Source organism: Fundulus heteroclitus, chromosome 7, assembly GCF_011125445.2.
Source record: "Fundulus heteroclitus isolate FHET01 chromosome 7, MU-UCD_Fhet_4.1, whole genome shotgun sequence".
NCBI classification, from domain to species: domain Eukaryota; kingdom Metazoa; phylum Chordata; class Actinopteri; order Cyprinodontiformes; family Fundulidae; genus Fundulus; species Fundulus heteroclitus.
The window spans coordinates 13,535,831-13,556,969 of NC_046367.1; the positions used below are offsets into that span (position 1 = coordinate 13,535,831).

A 21,139-nucleotide genomic window follows, 5' to 3' on the forward strand; every position below is an offset into this window, starting at 1 on the left:
ATTTTATGTATGTTGGGTAACAAAATACAAACAGTAGAGAGGCAAGCGATAATGATGAAGATATTGAGGAATTAACAAACGGAGGGCACAAAAGAGGAATTAAGCACTGAATTTGAGAAAAGAGAAGGTTTAAGAATTAAGGAGAATAGAAGTGACCTTTATTGACCGTCAGTGGGGAAATTCTCACCAAAGTTAAATGTAAAAAGAGCACGCAGATCCACACCAAGGTAAAAACTATAAAGCACAAAGTAAGAGTTGGAGTCTGAGCAGTAAGGGGAAATTTGCATTTCCAAGAAAAAGACAAAAAACAGCCGAGATTTATTACCAGGATCCCAGGACAAAGGTAAGGAAAACTGGTTCACCCAGGGATAACAGAGGGATTTAACAACACATTCAATAATCGTAATGTAATACTAATGATAAATGTTAATGTATGACTCTGTAGCAGTACATAATGAACAGAACACAAGAAAGAAGCAAGTATGTGAAAACAAAAGAGTAACACATGTATGATAGAGAGTAAAATCAACACATCAAAATTATCTAAAAAACAATCCCTCCCCCAAAAAAATCACACATCATAACTGTTTATGGCTTGTGCAAAACTGCAAAGCACTTGTGCAGCAATGGCTTTTATTTAATTCCACTCTCATATACAGACCAGTTTTAAATTCCATAAATTCCTCCACCTGAGCTGTGGATCTCTGCAGCCCTTCCAGAGTTAACACAGTGCTCTTGCCAGATAAATTTTGCCTGCTATGGTGGTAGGGTTGCATTTATCCCAATATCTTTGCATTCTCAGATGAGGGATTCAATAGTGCTCCAGGAGATTATCAAAGCTAGGGATCTTGTTTTAAACCATAACCCAACATTATCCCTGACCTGTCTGCTGTGTTCCTTGATTTCAGTGATGGGTTTGTTCCATAATTGTAATATTCCGATTATAGTTCTGGTTTATGTTTTTGTTTTTCTCCTGTCTTTGATTATCTTGCTGTTTTGATTTCTGTCTTTAGTTTGTTCTGCTTAGGTTTGTTTGTATTCTTAGACTTGTCCTGTTTGCTCCCTTAATTATTTCCAACTGGTTTTGGTTAATTAGTCCCTCCCTGCTACTGTGTCTGCCCGCCTATATAAACCCCTCTTAGTTTTCTGTTTGTTGCCGGGACTTCACAATCATTTCGTCGTTCCTTTGGTAAGAGCCTTCCTGCATTTTTGTCGAGTCTGACCTATTCTTTGTTTTTTGAGTTTGTCCAGTCGTTTGATGTATGGATTACCATCAGCCTGGATCCGGTCTGTTTTGCCTTTTTTATTCCCTCACCTTTCCTTCATTAAACACCACAAAAAGGATTACTACTGCGTCTGGCTGACTCTGGGTTCATCTCCACACAAATCATCACAATAATGTTCTCTAGCAAACCTTTTAAGCCCTCAAAGAGAGCAGTTCCATTTATAATGAGATTTATAATGAGAGTCACCCAGGTTCGAGTGGTAAATTAGCAAACAAAGCTAGCTTTGCCACGAGGGAAACTTACCCTGCCCCGGCAGACAGTCACGGCCTGCTATGAAGAGTTTGTAGCCACAGGCCTGTTCCAACACTTCGGGCAGTGTTTGCAGGGCAAACTTCTCCACTTCCTCGTTGAATCCGAAGGCCCCAGGATTAGGGCATGCCACATAGGCATCATACAGCCTGCCATCCAGGTCTAATGGTGAAACGTTCTCATTAACAGGCTTGAAGTTTTAAAACACACAACAAAATAGTATAAAACAGCTGGTAGCACAGCTGTGCCACCAACTCTGCCACTGCTCAGGTCACAACAAGAACACAGTTCATTTTAGATAGTAAATACAATCAGACAATAAGGGGATACTTTTCTTTTGTTTGACTTTAAGTAAAATTATTATTTTTTTTATTTTACGGACTTAATGCTAAAAATATTTATGCAAAATTCAAAGCACTTACAGTTGTACTTGCTATTCTGAATGTCAGTGATACTAATACAGGGTTGTGTGAAGTGTTAAGCAGAAAAGGTTATTATATGTAAATCAACTATATATATATATATATATATATATATATATATATATATATATATATATATATATATATATATATATATATTTTTTTATATATAAATATTGAAATTATATAATGAAACATTATTTTCTTGTCATACTGGCCACTATGAGTAAAAGTTTTTTTCCCGTGGATAATGTAAATGTTTGCTTTGGGAGGGAAGCTGGAGTCAAATTGAGGTAAAAAATAATAATATTAATAAAAATCCAGTTAAAGCCGGGGCCATACTGTGTTTTTTACTGACTAATTTTTGCATCCAAGAGTTACGCACATTGAACTCTGTCTTTGCAGTAGTGACATCCTGCCGGTTAAATAACCGCCTGTGGCCCCCTTGAATGAGAGGCGGATGACATTTTATCTGAAGTGCAGGCAGTCCTGTGGTTAGTTTGCTTCCTCTGTGTGTTTTTTTCCTGCGTAAACATGCGGTGAACCGTGAGCTGCAGCCCGAAATTTTATGACTTTGGATTGATGTGTGGGTTTATGCTAAAGCTACTGTATTTTCTTTGTCTAAGGGGGGTGTAGATCGGGTGTTTCCATTTGATTCTGATGCATGATCTGCTTTCGAGTGTCGTAATATACCCAACACATTTTAAGCTGCACACTTGCTGCAAACTGTCACCTTTATTTGTATAGAGGACAGGAAACGCCCTCCTGAACCACAGCACAATGTCTATCCTGAAGATGTAGTAGATGGTGACACTGACGACAAAGAGAACGGTCACACCAACAGCAACTAATCCAATAGGAAGTATGACATTTGGATCTGTGGAGATAAGGCACAAATATCAGATTAAAACTTATTTACATCAAATACATTTGGTTATAGCTCATGTTTCAGGTACTTAAGATCAAAAGAGTTTAGTTATAAATCTGTTCTGTATATGTATTCTAATTCATTATGCTGGTGAAGATTCTCAGTCATCCAGGTCATGGTCATTCCAAAAAAAAGTAAAAAACAAAGCAACTGGACTTGTTTTCCGTAGTTGAAGACGTTTCACTTCCTCTCCAGGAAGCTTTCTCAATTCAAAAGGTCTAGAGTAATGATGAGTACCAAGCTATATACCACTACCAAAACAAGGCCTTGTAATGGCTTAGATAACATGCAAATTCAACAGAAATAGGACCACCCCTTAGTAATGGGCGGTCGTTAAAGACATTAAGCCAGCAGATTGAACCGAAACTGGTCCACTCCTCTGTAACGAGGAGTCGTTAGGGTCGTTATTGGCCTGGCTTAAAGAAACAATGTTTTGATCACCCAAATGAGGGTGAGAGTTAAGGTGATGATTGGCCGGAATTAATCCTATTGCTGGATTGTACATTTTTGAGAGTTGGAACCTAAGCCCTCCTCCTCTGAAAAAAAACAACCTTAAACAGTAGTGGTATATAGCTTGGTACTCATCATTACTCATTACTCCAGACTTTTTGAATTGAGAAAGCTTCCTGGAGAGGAAGCGAAACGTCTTCAACTACGGAAAACAAGTCCAGTTGCTTTGTTTTTTTTTTTTTACTTTTTTGGAATCTAGTTCATTATAATGTATATTGTTTACTAAAATAAAATAAAATACTAAAACATTTCCACAATGTTTTTTTTTAAGAATAAACCTTTCTCAACATCTAATGGAGTTAAAAAATAAGTGTCTTTTCTCTAAAAAAAATTTTTTTTATAATTTGTATTTCTTGATTGCCCTGAAACTGAAAATGAGCAAAAAAACAACAACACACATACTCAAAAACAAAACAAAAACAAAAAGTCTTGATTTTACTTTATCAATGCCTTCATGGCTATGAATCTAGCTGGATAATGCTTTATAACAAATAGGGCATATTGACTTTGTTGAACAAATCCACTGTTGTGTATTTAATCTGTTTTAAATTATGCATATTTAATTTGAGGCACCAGAACAGGAAGTCAGAGCCAAACGGAGGGGAAGTCTATCAGTGGTTCAAAGGCAAATTGAATTTGAAAAGCATAAGCAATCAAATGTTTAATTGTTTTTCCGATAGCATTTGAGAACGGGGTCATTCTACCCATCTCCATCACGTACTGTAGTGTTTTCTACCTTTATAGAAGTTCATAGCAGAATCAACATCATTAAGTCATTATTAAGAACTGTCTGCCATCATTTTAGACCCATAGCTATACATGTGTCTATATTTAGTCTAAGCAGGATGATTTTTAGATCTGGATTTTTCTCTGTATTAGTTGGTATCAGTGCATAAAAAAGTTGCAAATTGCCACCCAACGGCAGTACCTGTTCTAAACAGGCTGCTGCAAACTGGCCAGCTCCTCTCTGTAACTCAGAGGAAATAAAGCTTGTGCCATAACTCTTAGATTACTAGATTGTCTTCAGTGCCAAGCATTGAAAAGCCATTGTGGAGAAATAATTATAACATTTATGATGGAGTACAAATACAAATAGATCTAATGAGATACAATTCTCTTAAAGCAATATATATAGCGCTATGCTTAGCAGAAGTTTCTTTTTTCTCAATAATAACAACATGGCTCTTTGCCAAGGGTGTCACTGTATTATAAGACAGCATCAGTTTTCTCTCACCTGCACCCTGCACAACTTTTCTGCTCTTTATTTACATTCCAGTCCATGGAGACTGGGTCCTTGTCTTTGTTGTGCACAGTGTAAGCACTGTAAGAAATCCTTGCTGTATACCATGGCAAACAATGCTGCAGTTTGTCAGCCATAACTGAAGGGTAATTTCATTCATTTCTAAGGTATCTGGACTGCATGTGATCATTTGTGGTCAAAATCTAAAATACTTCATATGCTACCAAATTGGAAACACTTAAACTGTGCAAAGAATCTTCACAAAACATATATGGAGAGTCATGTGGTCTTTATTCTATTTTTTGAAAAAAAAAAAAAAAAAAAAAGCATGGATTAAGACAAACACGAAAACATAATGAGTCCACTAAAAATAGTTTTATTAAGTATTTAACACACTTTAAGGAGTAATAACATTTAGGACCACAAAGTCGACGTACTTCATGCTCACTACCATTACCTGTTGGTAACAAAGTAAAGTACCCATCTGGATAGCCTCGGGAACTGTGGGCTCGACAAGTATAGTTGAGGTAGAAATCTTCCCTCCTCAGTTCAGAGAAAAGAAGAAGCCGTTCCAACCACACACCCTTGGGATGATCTTGGGTCCACAAACTGTTAAAGTCACATCAGAGAAAGTAGGCTGCATCATTTTTCATCGTTTCACTTGTAGCAGTTTACAGTTTTTACTGACTGCTTTCATGCAACAGTCAGTCCAAGCTCTAAATATTCAAAACAGAGTCAACACACAGGCCTAAACAGTGGTCCTCACAGTCAAAGTGACACATTTTGTTTGCAAAAAGCTGTAACCCTGGCAAAACATTTAAAATATGGATCAAAGCAAGTACTGCCTTCAAACAAGATGACTTGCAACCAAGTATATTAACTCTTCCAATCAATCATGACACAATGGACAACAAAACACAACACTCGAAGCACCATTACTTGTCATTGTAGCCTATTACACAGCGTTCATGCCAGGGCCATTTTTATCTTTCTAAATAGGGAGTGTGAAGTGGCCGGGATGAGGATCAGTGCCTCCAAATCCGAGACAATGGTCTTGAGCTGGAAAAGGGTAGAGTGCCTCCTCCGGGTTGGGGAGGATGTCCTGCCCCTAGTGGAGGAGTTTAAGTATCTTGGGGTCTTGTTCACGAATGAGGGGGAGATGGAGCGGGAGATCAACAGGCGGATTGGTGCGGCGTCTACAGTGAAACAGGCGCTGTATCGGCCCGTTGTGGTAAAGAGAGAGCTGAGCCAAAAAGCTCTCGATTTACCGGTCGATCTACGTTCCTACCCTCATCTATGGTCATGAGCTTTGGGTCGTGACCGAAAGAACGAGATCCCGGATACAAGCGGCTGAAATGAGTTTTCTCCGTAGTGTGTCTGGGCTCTCCCTTAGAGACAGGGTGAGGAGCTCAGTCATCCTGGGAGGACTCAGAGTAGAGCCAGTTGAGGTGGCTCGGGCATCTGGTTAGGATGCCTCCTGCCATCAAGGAGGCAGGAGGCATCCCAAGAGACCCAGAGAGAGACCAGGACGTGCTGGAGGGACTATGTTTCTCGGCTGGCCGGGGAACACCTTAGGATTCCCCCGGAGGAGCTGGCCCGAGTGGCTATAGGCCTCCCTACTGAAGCTCCCACGACCCGACCCTGGATAAGCAGAAGAGGATGGATGGATGGATAAACAGGGAGTGTCAAATTATACTTATTGCAAAGAATTGGATCCATCCATTTTCTAACACGTCTAATCCCTTGTAGGGTCCTGAGGGGTGCTGGTGCCTATCTCCTGCAAGAGGCATGGTACACAATGGACAGGTCGCCAGTCTATCGCAGGGCAACATAGACAAACAACCATACTCACACACATTCACACATAATGAGAATTTTGGAGAGGTCAATTAACCTAACAGTCATGACCTGGGCAGAACCCACACATTCACAGGGAGAACATGCAGCCAGGGCAATGGGAAGGACACCAACCCAGGACCTTCTTGCTGCATGGCAAGAGCAAGACCCACTGCACCACACAACTTGGATTCTGCAGCCCAAGAGTTGGATCCGCAATCAGAAATACCTTTATGTACAAAGTTGACGTTTGTGTCAAACTGTGTAAGAAAACAAAGATAAAATCCATTATAGTAAAAGTTAGGGAAACTGCATCATCAAATGACGGTGTGCTACAAACCACTCATTGACAAGGTGAGAGTGGCGGAAAGGCACATTATCCCAGATAGGTAATGATGAGGAGAGGCAGACTAATTGAAAACTGAAAAGTTAAGGAGTGTCAAGCAGATGTTTCATTAATTTCACATTGACCTGGGTAGCTTCTAATAGTTAGGAATAGTGGATTTCTGTTTGGGCTAAGTAGCTAAAACAATGGAGTTTGGACTGCTCGAATGACATCTGTGTCAACTCTTTTGGAAAAAGGTGGGAAATGTGGCAATCCAATGAGAAAGGGTTAACATAGTTGCATGAGGTACCCTTTGTTCTGCTGGGTTAGTGACAGTAAAAACTGAGTGGATCCCAGTTTCTTTAAGCAGGTCAAAGCAATCAATGAAAACTGTAAACCAGCAAAAATAATGTGAAGATACGAACCGCTGCTCTGATATGTAGATGCGATCTGATGGCTGGGTAGTACGAATCAACTTGTTTCTGACCAACCAAACTACATCAACGAATGGCATTCCAGCACCCGGTACAAACACTCGACATCTCTTTGTGAAATTCAACCCTGAAAGCAAAAAAATAACAAAATATATATTTTTAAACCTGAATGCGTTTGGTCAGATAAACCATAGATTTACCTGACCTAGTTGTATTTTTTTTTTTCATTTGGATACTTAACATGTCTATATCTAGATCAGTAAGTTCAAGTCATACTTGCATACTAAACAAATAGACTTGTATTTATGCCTTTAAAAGTTGCGGTATGCTCTAGAAATGTGTGAGCAACCACTATACACTTGATCAGAATGCTACATGGTCAAAACTGAAGATTGATTTAAGTTAACTTATGATGTTGAAAACCTCATGATCATGCAAAGGTTGTCATTGCAATTATTGAGGCTTGGGGTATGTTGACTTTTTAGTCATTTTATTTGCCAGTTTGAAAAAAAAAAGGCTTTTATAGAAGAAAGCATATTGCTATAAATGTAGGCATTTTCAAGCAGGGTTGTGAAGAAAGGAATATAGTTTAATTTATTTATTTATTATTCGTTTATTTATTCTTTTTCAGGAGTAGTTAGTAGTATTGAGCCTTAAAGACAAAAAAACAACAACATCTATAAATAAAAATTACCACTCTAATTTCCAAATGTTATGTTGACAATGTTTATTGGAAGAGCCACCTTATGGAGATTTGGAAAAGTGTGCGTTGTGATTTATATTTGCATATTAACAGGTAAATGTCACCAGTAAACAAAAAGGAGAAAAAAATCCAAATCAATCTCTTTAATGTCTAAAGTATGTATTTGCAATCAGTACTCCTCAGAAGGAAGACAAGAAAGCTTGTGTTGTTAAACACATATCTGTTATATTGCAAGCATAAGCAACAGAAAAACATGTTTCTGTAAAAAATGAAAATGGTTGCTTACCTATTGTCGCCTTGATAATTTCATTTTCTGGTTCATGAATTTGTGGAACCAGGCTGATGCCATCTGATAAGCCAAAAAACAAACAAACGAAAAACCATGAATACAAGAAAATGCTGAATTTTTTTCCTGGTGCTTTTTTGTTTGTTTAGTACAAATTATTATTTACAGCAAACAAGTATTTTCACAAGTAAAGAAAACATGATGTCTGTTTGTGATGAAATGCAATTAGAGAATGGATCTAACATCATATCTAAAACTCAACCGTATCTTTGTATTTGAGCCATAGCTTTAACCATAGCTCTTTCCCCAGACATTTCAGATATTATGATAATCTTTCTTTCTTCGAGGGATTTAACTGCCAGAATTAAGTTTTACTGAAAACTTGATTGCTACTCAAAGTGGAAAATGTTCACTTTTTATTAGTTTGAACTATAATTATCCTTCCATAATCCATCTCTACGGTTGCAGGGAGTCTTGTGCCTATCTCCAGCCGTCAATGGTCGAGAGGCAGGTTACACCCTGTACAATCCTGTACAATTTAAATAGTAACTGACAGATAAATTCTAACATTGTTTTCAAAAATATTTACAAAAATATATTTTTAAAAAAAGCCCCATTCTGCTTCTTCTCCTTTTTCTTTTTCATTAGCTTCTCCCATTCAGGAGTCACCATAGCGAGCCATCGATCTCCATCTAACCCTGTGTTCTGCCTCTTCTTCTTCCACACAAACTACCTTCATGTCCTCTTTCACTCCATCTATAAATCTCCTCTCTGGTCTTCCTCTAGGCCTGGCAGTTCCAGCTTCAGCATCCTTCTGTCGATGTACTTATTATCCTTCCTCTGTACAAACCATCGCTGTCTGGCCTCTCAGTATTCATCTCAAAAACGTCTACCATGAGCGGTCCCTCTCATGTACTCGTTACTGATCCTATTCCTCCAGTTCTGCCTCTCGTCTCATCCTCGGTCCTGCTATCTCTAAACCAGACACATCTCTGGTCTAACCACTGTCTGATAAACCTTTAATTCCATTCTTGCTAATTCTCTTTTATCACACAACACACCATCAGCTCTGTCCTTGGACAAGGGAAAACAAGTGCATAAACAGACAATAAGCCCTATGCAGCCCACAACAGCCAAGATAAGGATTGCCAAGAAGATGACGTAGGAAATAACTTCACCACCATCCCAACATGACTCACCCCAGACCTCAACAGGCCATAAAGACCATCAACTAACCCCAGCAACAAACTCAAAACCTACCACCCCACCTCAATCCATCCCCATTAAGCCCAGAAGTGCCTTTTCTCGACTTTACCAACGATATGGAAAAAGTTTTGGTTTACAAATGACATCTTCTCTGTACAGCCACCCTGATAAGTGACCTCCTAACCTATCTTCTACACATATAAAGGACGATGAACATGCCTGTGCTCAGGACCTTCATCACACTTTGATGTGTACAGTGGGCCCTAGTTCTAAATCTATCCAACACAATGGCCTCCAGCATAAGCTTAGGCCCCTTTAGGCCCCAATTTATGACTTAGAAGTCATAAATTGCCAGATACAGTCAGTGAGAAACTTGATATCAACCAATAAGTCATATAAACTGGCTGTATTAAACATTAGATCTCTGTTAGGAAAATCACTTTTAATCAATGACCTCATTACTGACCTTAATCTTGATGTTATGTTTTAACAGAAACATGGTTACATGAATTTAATAATGCACCTGTTTTCCGACCAAATTAAATCTCTTTACCTAGAATCCCACCTCAGAAGCTCTGAACGAACCCTTTAATAATACTGATAGAAGGTGAAGTGTGTATCTTCAGGGATTGAGAATTCATTGAACAAAAAAAATAATAAAAAAACAGAAAAAACCCCATTTGAAGAAAAATAAACTAACAGACAGTTAAGGTGGTATTAGCTTCATTGACATAAATGTCTCATTTGATTATTGGTATTAATCCCGTCAACATAAAGGGAAAAAAAGAAGCGTTTCATTCCATCAAGCCCTGTGGAAATTCTCTGACTCCTTTCATAGCGCTTTGTTTTATTACAATGACGGGAAAAGCTCAAAAGCAAGTAATGGCCTGTTGCTTTTCTGTGTTCCTATTGATCTTGCTTAAGAATTTTAAGCTACTCACTTTGTACCAACTGACAGAGGAGCTGATGCCGTAGCTGTCAAGCTTATCAATATAGTCCGACAAAGGGCAGGTCAGGGTGTCAGCCACTCCTTCTGTGAGACGTTGCTCGACTTTTTGTGGCCTTCCACATTCATAAATTGCCAGATACAGTCAGTGAGAAACTTGATATCAACCAATAAGTCATATAAACTGGCTGTATTAAACATTAGATCTCTGTTAGGAAAATCACTTTTAATCAATGACCTCATTACTGACCTTAATCTTGATGTTATGTTTTAACAGAAACATGGTTACATGAATTTAATAATGCACCTATTATGATAGAATCAACACCTCCAAACTACAATTTTCTTTGTGAGGAGACAGCAAAGGAAACAACATTGTTTCCCCTCCTATTCAATATCTACCCCCTTTAGGGGGGAAACACTGGCTATTTGAAAAGTAGGTTGTAGAATTTGTCTCTGCTGTTATGTATAAATTTAATATGAAGTCAATCCAAACTGACCTTTGACCGACGCATCAATGGTCTCCGACACAGATCTGTTTACGCCATCCAGTGTAAACGTTAGAATACAGGTATATGAATCGCTGTTTTCAGTTTTCACCGTGTGAATCGTCATTTTAGTCCTGTCCCGGAAAGTATGGCTGCCTGAATCGTCCAATATGGGGTCACAGCCCTGGTTTGGAGGAAAAGGAATACAAGTTAAACTTTTTATATTTATTAAGAAAATCCCCACTACAGAGAGATAATATGATTCAATTCCTTGACAGTTCAAAAAAAGGAATGATCATCTTTTTTAAGTATACTAGCTGTTGTAGTCAACTCTCATACAGCATGAAATCAGATGTTTACACACACTGCATAAAGAAAACTGTCAGAAATTGAATGAAAAAACATTATTCTTCAAGTCATTTAGAAAACAAACAAAACGATGTTTATTTCTTAAATTTTAAAAACAATATAGATTTTTATTTTAAACTTCAAATTCGGAATACTTTAGATATCCTTCTACAAGCTCCTTACAATAGTTTGCACAATAATACTGCAGTTTCATCCAGGATTTCTTTACTTTGATGAATGAGAGACTAATTTGCATAAAGTCAGAGTGAGAGAAAGACTAAAGCAGACTTCTGGCACATCCAAAGAGAAGTTCATCCAAACCTTATTTTAAAAAATCTTATAATTATTTGTATCAGCATCATAGTCTATGGACCATTTACATTAGCCTTCCCATTTGAAACACCTGCTGTAAAAGGGAATATCAAACATCTGTGTTTACTTTTATGACAAATAGTTACAGTGGGATCAGACACCAATGACATTTACATTAATGGGTTAGTTCAAGAGACTGTGACCTACCGTGGTCTTTGCTGTACAGAACAATAGACTTATGTGTAAATAACTATCTATTGAAAGCATGATAGTTTTAAAACCATATGACACATTTTAAAGGGCTAATTGTTTTAAGATGATAAGAAAATTCTGTCTTGGTTCTGCTTTTATGAGCTATCAATTCTAAAACTATTCATGACCAAAGTGAAGGTAGTGCATACAGAGCTGGTCTGGATTTACTGGGTATACTAGGCATCCTCCCAGTGAGCTACACAGCAACACTTTTGGGACGATACACTTTTTAAAATCTTGATTGACCAGTCTACATATGTCTCATTTTATTGTTTTCCGACCAAATTAAATCTCTTTACCTAGAATCCCACCTCAGAAGCTCTGAACGAACCCTTTAATAATACTGATAGAAGGTGAAGTGTGTATCTTCAGGGATTGAGAATTCATTGAACAGAAAAATAAATAAAAAAACAGAAAAAACCCCATTTGAAGAAAGTTAAACTAACAGACAGTTAAGGTGGTATTAGTTTCATTGACATAAATGTCTCATTTGATTATTGGTATTAATCCCGTCAACATAAAGGGAAAAAAAGAAGCGTTTCATTCCATCAAGCCCTGTGGAAATTCTCTGACTCCGTTCGTAGCGCTTTGTTTTATTACAATAATGGGAAAAGCTCAAAAGCGAGTAATGGCCTGTTGCTTTTCTGTGTTTCTATTGATCTTGCTTAAGCATTTTAAGCTACTCACTTTGTACCAACTGACAGAGGAGCTGATGCCGTAGCTGTCAAGCTTATCAATATAGTCCGACAAAGGGCAGGTCAGGGTGTCAGCCACTCCTTCTGTGAGACGTTGCTCGACTTTTTGTGGCCTTCCACATTCTCCAGCAACTGGCAGCTCCACCACCAGCTTAGTGGACTGCATGTAGCACTGAGAAGGAGTTCTGCAAGAAAGAAACAGAGCAGTGAGGTTTTAAGTTTAGCCTATCCCTTCAGCACAACAATAAAACAGTTTGTCCATCTCATCTGTAATTTCTGGATATTTATTAACCAAGCTAACATTTATTTGTTTTTTTGTTTTTTTCTTTTACTTGATCACTTGATTGCTTTGTAAAGAGCATTTTCTATTTTGCCGTTTTATTAGATTTGGGTCCTGTTTTAATGTAGGCAACACCAGAGTGCCCTAGCACACATGGGGTTTGTTAATGAATAAAGAAATGGTCATTCCTATTTTATAAATTGATCTCACAAATAGCTGTTAGGAAGATGGCAGTTCTTTAGGTTCACATACCTATTAAGCTCCTATTACTTATCAGGTTCACATCTTTTGACATTTGTCCAGTTAAACACAATTGTTTATTTGGTTTATGTGGACTTGGCCTGAAACTAGTTGCGCTAAAACTTCCTAACAATCATGTTTTCTTCCAGGCCATTTGTGTATATAATTGTGGATGAGGTACGTGAAGGAAGATTTTACAGGCGGTTCAGTTGATAATGCCACCCAACGTTTTGTTGCCAATCACATAATAAAATATTACTTCTTTAGCAAAACATTTAAATGCCAACTATCGTTTTAAAAGTGCTCCAATGATTAGGTTGATAACACCTTGCTGGTACGACATAAATCACACTTTTGAAATGATTTTACTCTTAGTTTTCCTTTTTCTGCATAACTCTCATAATCCCTAATGATGAAATATTGATTTGTTTTTCTCAATACAGATGGTTAATGTGACATTTTTTTGTTTGCATCAAAGGTGTTATAGCTCCTCATAGAGAGGATCAAATCCAGCCGCAAATACCTGATCAGGATCCAAACGAAGATATTTTTTAAGTAGTTGGTATCAGATTCTCTGAATAAACTCTGACTTTTTTGAGTCACTCTTCTAAGAAGCTGTGTTGCGAATTCTTGAAAATCACATAAAATTTCTGTGTGCACAGTTGGCCAAACTCTATTATAGACCATACACATTATTTTGTTCATGTAGAGGTGCAGGTTTTCCCAAACAATCTGAGTGGGTTTTTTTGCCCTTTAGATTGTTACGGATGGCTAAAGAGAGGCTGTGTTGCTTCCTGTGTATCAATGGCAGGGGTCAGGAACTTTTACACTCCAAAGAGTCACTCATTTTGCCTCGGTGAAGCTAAACAACAATCACTCAACAGCTGCAAAAGCGACATAACTGGAATTTCTACAAATGCTTACTATAGAGCATGTGTTGAATGTATGGTCGAATAAAATTTTTCACTTTTTAGGATGATTTATTTTTTTTCTGAATTCAATGTTAATAATGAACAAAGGGCAGAAATAACACATAGTTTGTGGCCTAATGAGAAAAATAAATAAATGAAGAGGAAAAATGTTAATTGTTTAGAACATATCTTTCTGTTGCAGACATTTTGCATGATAAATGTTGCAAAAAGATGGGAGGAGCCACTGTGAAGGACTCAGTCATCCCCTGGTGTTTGCCATGACACCTGCACTATCTGCATTGCTCAGAGACTCAATATACAGACTACTGCCACAACCCAAATGCATTTGCTCCTGACGTAAACATGATGTATTTCCGCATAGGTGAGTGGCAGAAACATGTCAGGAAGCAAAACTGACGGGGCTCCCAATACAACCTTTCTGTTGGAAAAAATAAAAGAGCTCAAAATTGTTGCTGACTCAGTAAGTTTCAACTGTAATTAAAACATCGTGCAAGTCCAGCCTGGGGACTTGGAAGACAAACAAACTCGTATAATTCTGCTTTGTTTACTATTTTTGTAGTTTAGCAAAGACGGAAGTATTTCTTTTTCTGTGTTTTTTTAGGGGGATTAAATAACTGCGCATCTCAGAGAGGTTATATTCTAAATAAAGCCAAGTGCATATACATGCACATGTGATTGGATTAATTTATTGTGTGCCCATATACAAGGTGCAATGCAATTATTTAATCCGAAGATATTTGAATCCTATCGTGAAATTTTGTGCATGTAAACATAGCTAATGACTTGCTGATCCACACCACCAGGATCTACAGCGGGTAAGTTCTGAGAAGTCAGCTAAATAGCAAGAACAAGGTCTGGGCAATCAACAGCTGTGCCTTGCCAGTAATCAAATACCCTGATGGGGTAATAAGTTGGCCAAAGGGGGAAATACAGTGACCTTGTTGATATCCTAACACCACTGATGTTAAAACATGAAAACTACTCCCTATGGTGGTTTCCACCTCAAATCAAATGTCCACAGGCTATACACTAAGTGCAAAAATGGGGGCAGAGGCCTAGTGAGCATCAGAGCTACCATTAAAGACAAAACATCTAAGCTCCAAGAATGTATCAGGAAGATGGCCACAAGGGATGAAGCGCTTAGTGAATGTTTCAGACAATGGAAGCTGGAAGACAAGGAACTGAAGGAACCATCGTGGGAGGAAAAACCCCTGCATGGGATGTACCACCAACAGATAGCTGAAGTGGCTGACATGACCAAATAGCTAGAAAGACTGAAGCACTGCTCATGGCAGCACACGAGCAGGTCTTAAGCACCAGAGCATTAGAGGCCCATATCTACCATACAAGGCAAGACTCCAGGTGTAGGCTCTGCAAAGAAGCCCCAGAAACCATTCAGCATCTCATAGCCTGGTGTAAGATACTAGCAGGAAAGGAATACATGGAACGGCATTATCAAGTGGCTGGTATAGTGTACAGAAACATTTGTCCAGAACAACAACAGGAAACGTGCAGATCAAAATGAGAGTCACCTCCCATGGTGGTGGAGAATGACAGAGCTAAGATCCTGTGGGACTTCCAGATACAAACAGACATAATGGTAATGGCCAACTAACTTGACATTGTGATCATTGATAAGCAGCAGAGGACAGACATTGTGATCAATGGGACCATCCCGAGTGATGGAAACATCAGGAAAGAAAACCATTGGCTCAGCGAAGAACCAGAAAGAGCCTGGAAGGTGAAGACAGCAGTGGTCATTGGAGCACTTGGGGCAGTAACCCCGACTCTGGAGAAATGGCTCACACAGAAAAAGCCAAATTCGGAAATCCAGGTTAAGCCCTAAAGCCAGGCTTAGCATAGCGTGATCAATGTCTCCCATCTTTATTCGTTTTACAAAAACAAATCCAGGCTCAGGGAACGTGACTGTGTCAAGCCAGGTGTAAGTAATCCAACTAAATGTGTGTCCCTGCACGGTCTACAAAAGACCACAATCACAGATTCACTGATGCTGAAACAAATGATTTGCTTGCGCAAAACTTCAAACTAAACAAGCAACATTCTTTGATGGAGCCTTATATCATTATAAACTGCTGTCATTATAAAGGAAAACACATTTGTTTGGAGCTACTTGTATTGCAACAAAAAAAGGTAAAACCATTTTCTCTGATCTATCCAATTCTGACTCTAGAGGGCGCTGTTTTGCTGACCTTTCTGTAACTCCTGACCTAGTAGAGCAGAATAGAGGGGTGAACTTTTTTCGGCACACAGCCTTTGCAAAACAATGTTCACCTCATATCAGACTTTAATAGTGCCATTAATTATTTATACAAATATTGTTTGTATTAAAAACACTAAGCATAGACTTTAAAACAAATTGAAAGAAGGTAATGTAGGATATCTGATATGCATTGAAATTACGTATTTATGATAAGAAATATTTTAGATAACATAATATTCTGTTCACTAACAGTTGTTAAATCACTGAGCCTTATGGCTTGTATGCTTTTTTTCTCATTTTGGGGCTGTGAGATTGCATATTTTGTGCACTTTTTTTTCTGTAGGAGTCAGCAAAACACCTCTGTCTAGAGTCACAGAATTTACTAGAAAGTGGTTTAACACTGGGCTTTATTGACAACACCTTTTCTTCTTCATCAGTTGTTCTAATTCCCTCAACACATGTAATAGAGCTCCAGCAGATGACGTCACGCAACCACCATGCACCATATTGGCAGGATAAGCTTGAGACTAATCAACAGTTGTTTAGTTTCGCGACGATGTTTGACTCGCATGTTGTACCCCTGGATGCACAAACCACAGAGGGAAGTTAAAAAACAAAGCTTTTAATCTTCCCTAAGGATCCTGTTAGAAGGGAAAAATGGATTTCTGCCATTAAACGGGCTCGGAGCGAGATGAACAAAACCGAGCGCTGGATCCTGTCACTGAATGGATTCCGCTTGTGCAGTGAACATTTCATATCAGGTAACCTCAGGCGAACGTAATTTAATATGATCTTAATTTTATCTTTTACAACAGTAGTGCTAGCTATTGCATTACATTTTTGTGTCCAAGTTTTCATGGTAATGATTTGCCAACGCAAAAAAAAAGGTTGCAACAGTACGGTAGCTAGAGCTATTTCCTAACTCTGGCCGGCAAACGTTTCCGTAGTAATAGAAAGGCCTGTATAGTACACAACCAAAACTTTAGTGATCATGACTTTTTCTGTATATAATATTGGCTATAATTTCAAATCAGCAGCCTGCATAGGCCTAATTCAACTTTTACACTATGCATGATCCAGTACAGTGCCTGACTGAATAGTCAATCCTACTGCTTCTCATTGTAGAGTGATCTGATCTGTGTTAACTCTTTTGGAAAGGGGTGGGAAAATGCGTCAATCCAATGAGAAAGGGTTAACATAGTTGCATGAGGTACCCTTTGTTCTGCTGGGATAGTGACAATAAAAACTGAGTGGATCCCAGTTTCTTTAAGCAGGTCAAAGCAATAAATGAAAACTGTAAACCAGCAGAAAATAATGTGAAGGTACAAAGCGCTGCTCTGATATGTAGATGCGTTCCAATGGCTGGGGAGTACGAATGAACTTGTTTCTGACCAACCAGACAGTGTGCAATAATAGGCACGAGAGTATTAAGGCACGTTAAGGGAGGGGTCATTTAATCTTTGTGAATGATTCATCTATAACAAAAATCCCCGTAAAACGCGTTATTTCAGCTACGAGTTGCTGTTTAATGTTATAGCTAATGCTAGCATAATTGTGGGTAATTGACTGAGTCTATTTATATCCCTCAAGATTTTTGTAGACCTTTCAAATATGCGAGTCCTGCAGCGTTGGCTACTGGATCAATTGTTTTAAAAATCACACTAGGAGCTAAATATGGATCACTAATTTTTAGTCTATTGAGTTTAGTTGTGTATCGCTGTATATTGCTATGTGAAAGTTGACTGTTCCCATCCATTCCTCTTGTTAATTTCAATGCTTCCTGATCCTAACGATTGGTCACATGAAATCTAGAGCTCTAGCGTCTATTGAAGGCGTTTCTGTCTACCCCAGAGCAACAGCAGTATTCAAAAACACAGTTAAACAGTAGCAATGTCCACACAAATAATATTAAAGTTAATAATGGTATAGGATACATCATAATTTTAAAATAATTACAGTATTTGACTGAATACCAATGTGTATCAGTGGTATGTTAATGCAGGCTGATGAAAATAACTAAAACACACAGATAAGGAATCATAATCACTGACAAAACTCATTGATTTCTTATCAGTTTGACCAATGACTGCACAGATAAAGCATCAGGATTAACTAAGCCTGTCTGTTAGCCTAATCTGGAACAGGTTAGCTGCACAGAATAAATTGCCATGGTAATTTATGTGTTACTGCTTTTGCGAAATCAAGTCCAGGCAGGTAATCTGAAAAATCCCACCTTAATCTTCATTCTTCATTTTGTGAAATAGGTCTTTGGAGAAATAGCAGACTCAGTCCAAAAGAGCACAATTTTAGGAACAGCTAAGATACTAAGAAACCTGAAGCTCCTAGGCCTTTGGTAGAGCTTGAGATGGAGAGCCATCCACCCCAGTCAGGAGTACGAGGAATGGGTAAGCGAGCAGTATCTTACCTCACTACGGTTAAGTATTCCCCAGCATCATCCATAGTTGTGTTGAGGAACCAAAGGGTCTCCCTTAGTACCAGCACTTGACCGGTCTCATTGCTCATCTCTTGTCCTGTCTTTTTGCTGTACCAGGTGATGCTGAATGGGACCGTGGTGAAGTTAAAGACGTCTGGAGACAGCAGGGTGCTATTCAGCATGGCCACATCCCCAGGGACAGAGAACACTCTTTCAAACTGGAGCTTGTAGTTGGTGCAGTTCTCTGCAACGCAAATGCATTAAAAGAAAATGGTGAGTTGTTCAGTGCTCATCTTTCAGACAATCTTATTATAAAAAGTTGATTGTACTACATTGTTGTTGTTGTAGTTTTTTGAGATGTCAAAGTAAATTTAACTTTTTATCACTTGCTGTTTCAACTTGATACTTTGAGTTAAATAAAAAATGATTACACATAATGAATTCAGAATTTTTTTTTAGTATTTAATGTTTCAACTTAATACTGTAAGTCAAAACAACAAAATATTAAGCATCATCAATATAATACACTTTCTTTACCTAGTAGAAGAAACACACATTTCTACATAGTTGTAATTCACTGTATTGAGTTCAAATAAACCTACTATATGAAATTTTCAAGTTAAATAAATTAAAATTTCATATTTGTTTCAACTTAAATGATACATGACAGAAAACAACGAATACTTGGAATTATCAATTTTTTAAATAAATGGCTTGTACTTGTCAGGACTCAGCAGGCAGCGCCAGGCAGAATTCTGCCTGCCCAGTCTTTTTTCCTCTCTCCCTTCTCTGCAGGTGATTGTAGTTGGCAGGTGGGCGTGGCACACACCTGGAGCTCGTTCCGCACCGGGGTTTGGGAGTATGTAAGCGACGGTCTGACAGCTGGAGGATGCCAGAGTGTTAACCTAGTGTGGTACACCTCAGTTGGCCACTGTCTTCTGACAGCTCTCTCTTGTTTCCAGCATTAATCCTTTGTCTCCTGTGTGTCAGATTGTCTTACGCTTGGATCCCACTCCAAGCGCTCCGTCGTGCTCTAGACAACCCAAGTCAAGCTTCCTGGCTCTCATCGCTCTGGATCCTGTTCCAGGCGCTCCCCCGTGCTCAAGTCAAGTCACCTCTCTCTCTCTGATCCAGTGAAGTGGACTTCACTGGATCACCCCTGGTTTCTCCTGCCGTCCATAAACCCAGAGGTTCCCTTAGTGTTACCAAGCCGGCCTGAGGACCTCACCAGATCTCCCCTGGTTCCTCCAGCTGTCCACGGACCATTGCTCCCACCTTCGGTGCTGCTCGGACCCTGCTTCAACACCTCTGGCCCGCCCACCAGCCGCTCTGTCACCTGCTGCCATCACTGGGAGTTACCTGCTGAGTTCGTCTCTCTGCTCATCTCCCCCCTTCTGGGTTCCCATACTCCCTTCCTTTTCTATAGCACTGAGACCCTCTCGTCCACAGATCGAACCAGCCCCGGTCTCGCGTCTCAGTCTGGCGTTCTCCCGTCGTTGTTCTTCCACACATTCTCCCCTATACTGCTGTGTATCAAAATAAATGCCTTAAACTGCTCTCTGCCTCCTGACTGCGATCTGCATGTGGGCCAAACACCTAAAAACCATGACACTTGTATAGTGCTTTACCAAGTCCGACAACCACAAAGTACTTTACACTACAGTCAGTCATTCACGCACAGGCAAGCTACAAAGCAGCCACAGCTCTCCTGGGACAGACTGGCCTACATTGGCGCCCTCTGACCACCAGGTGAAGTGTCTTGCCTGAAGACAGAACGACTTAGACAGTCGGGGCAAGGGATTGAACTGACAACTCACCAATTACAGGACAACTTCCCTAACTCTTGTGCCACTGTTGCCCTTAAGAAGGCTTAAAGGAAAATAAGTAATAATGACATAGTGGTTAAAAATGGAACAAGACATACACAATGCCTTTGACGGACACCCGCCATTTACTCAACGGTCCGCTGTTGTGCTGAATTTTTCCCTCCACAGGATATGTTGTATTTTGTTCTATTTCTGGTGTGCTTCTCTTGCTTCCATGTTTGCAGGATGCTGCTATTTGCCAAAATAAAATGCCAAATGCTGCACTGTGTTTTGGAAACCTCTGGGTTTGAAAGGAGAAAAACTCGACTAAGACATTGTTGATGGAGAGGATCGATTGTTTATAGGGAATGCTACTTCCATCCCATGTGACAAATGAGAATGATTTAGATTGATTTTACAGTAAATATCATACTTATTGCTTCTTTAGGATTATTAAACTTACCCAACACTGATGCTGAAGAATCTCCACGACATCGTTCTTCTGTACAGGCCATTGTTAGCAAAATATTCTTCTTCCGCCGGTGGAAGTACTCCTTTGTAACTCGCCGTAAAATGTATATATTTTTGATGGAATTTGATATGCGACTTAAATGCCATGTATAAATTATTATTCCCATTCTTCGTTTTTGTGTTGGTTTGAAGAACACAGTTTAACTCCAAAGTCACTGCAAATAAGTTTTTTTCTTTAGCTCCAATCTCATACGCTCTTTCTCTCTCTCCTTTTTTCAAATTGATGGCTT

At 39.0% G+C, this 21,139-nt stretch overlaps 1 protein-coding gene across 6 annotated transcripts in view; it reads right to left on the minus strand.

Moving 5' to 3' along the window:
* The window catches only part of LOC105930315 (hemicentin-1), a 77,591-nt gene that overhangs the window by 2,448 nt on the left and 54,004 nt on the right, over positions 1-21,139 (minus strand). For all 6 annotated transcript variants that reach the window (XM_036138959.1, XM_036138962.1, XM_036138961.1 and 3 more), the window contains 8 exons: positions 18,565-18,817; positions 12,459-12,651; positions 10,872-11,043; positions 8,220-8,282; positions 7,222-7,357; positions 5,093-5,244; positions 2,691-2,834; positions 1,530-1,697 (listed from right to left, as the gene is read on the minus strand). In XM_036138959.1, the coding sequence (XP_035994852.1) occupies positions 1,530-1,697; positions 2,691-2,834; positions 5,093-5,244; positions 7,222-7,357; positions 8,220-8,282; positions 10,872-11,043; positions 12,459-12,651; positions 18,565-18,817 (1,281 nt within the window). The remainder of the gene's footprint in view (positions 1-1,529; positions 1,698-2,690; positions 2,835-5,092; positions 5,245-7,221; positions 7,358-8,219; positions 8,283-10,871; positions 11,044-12,458; positions 12,652-18,564; positions 18,818-21,139) is intronic.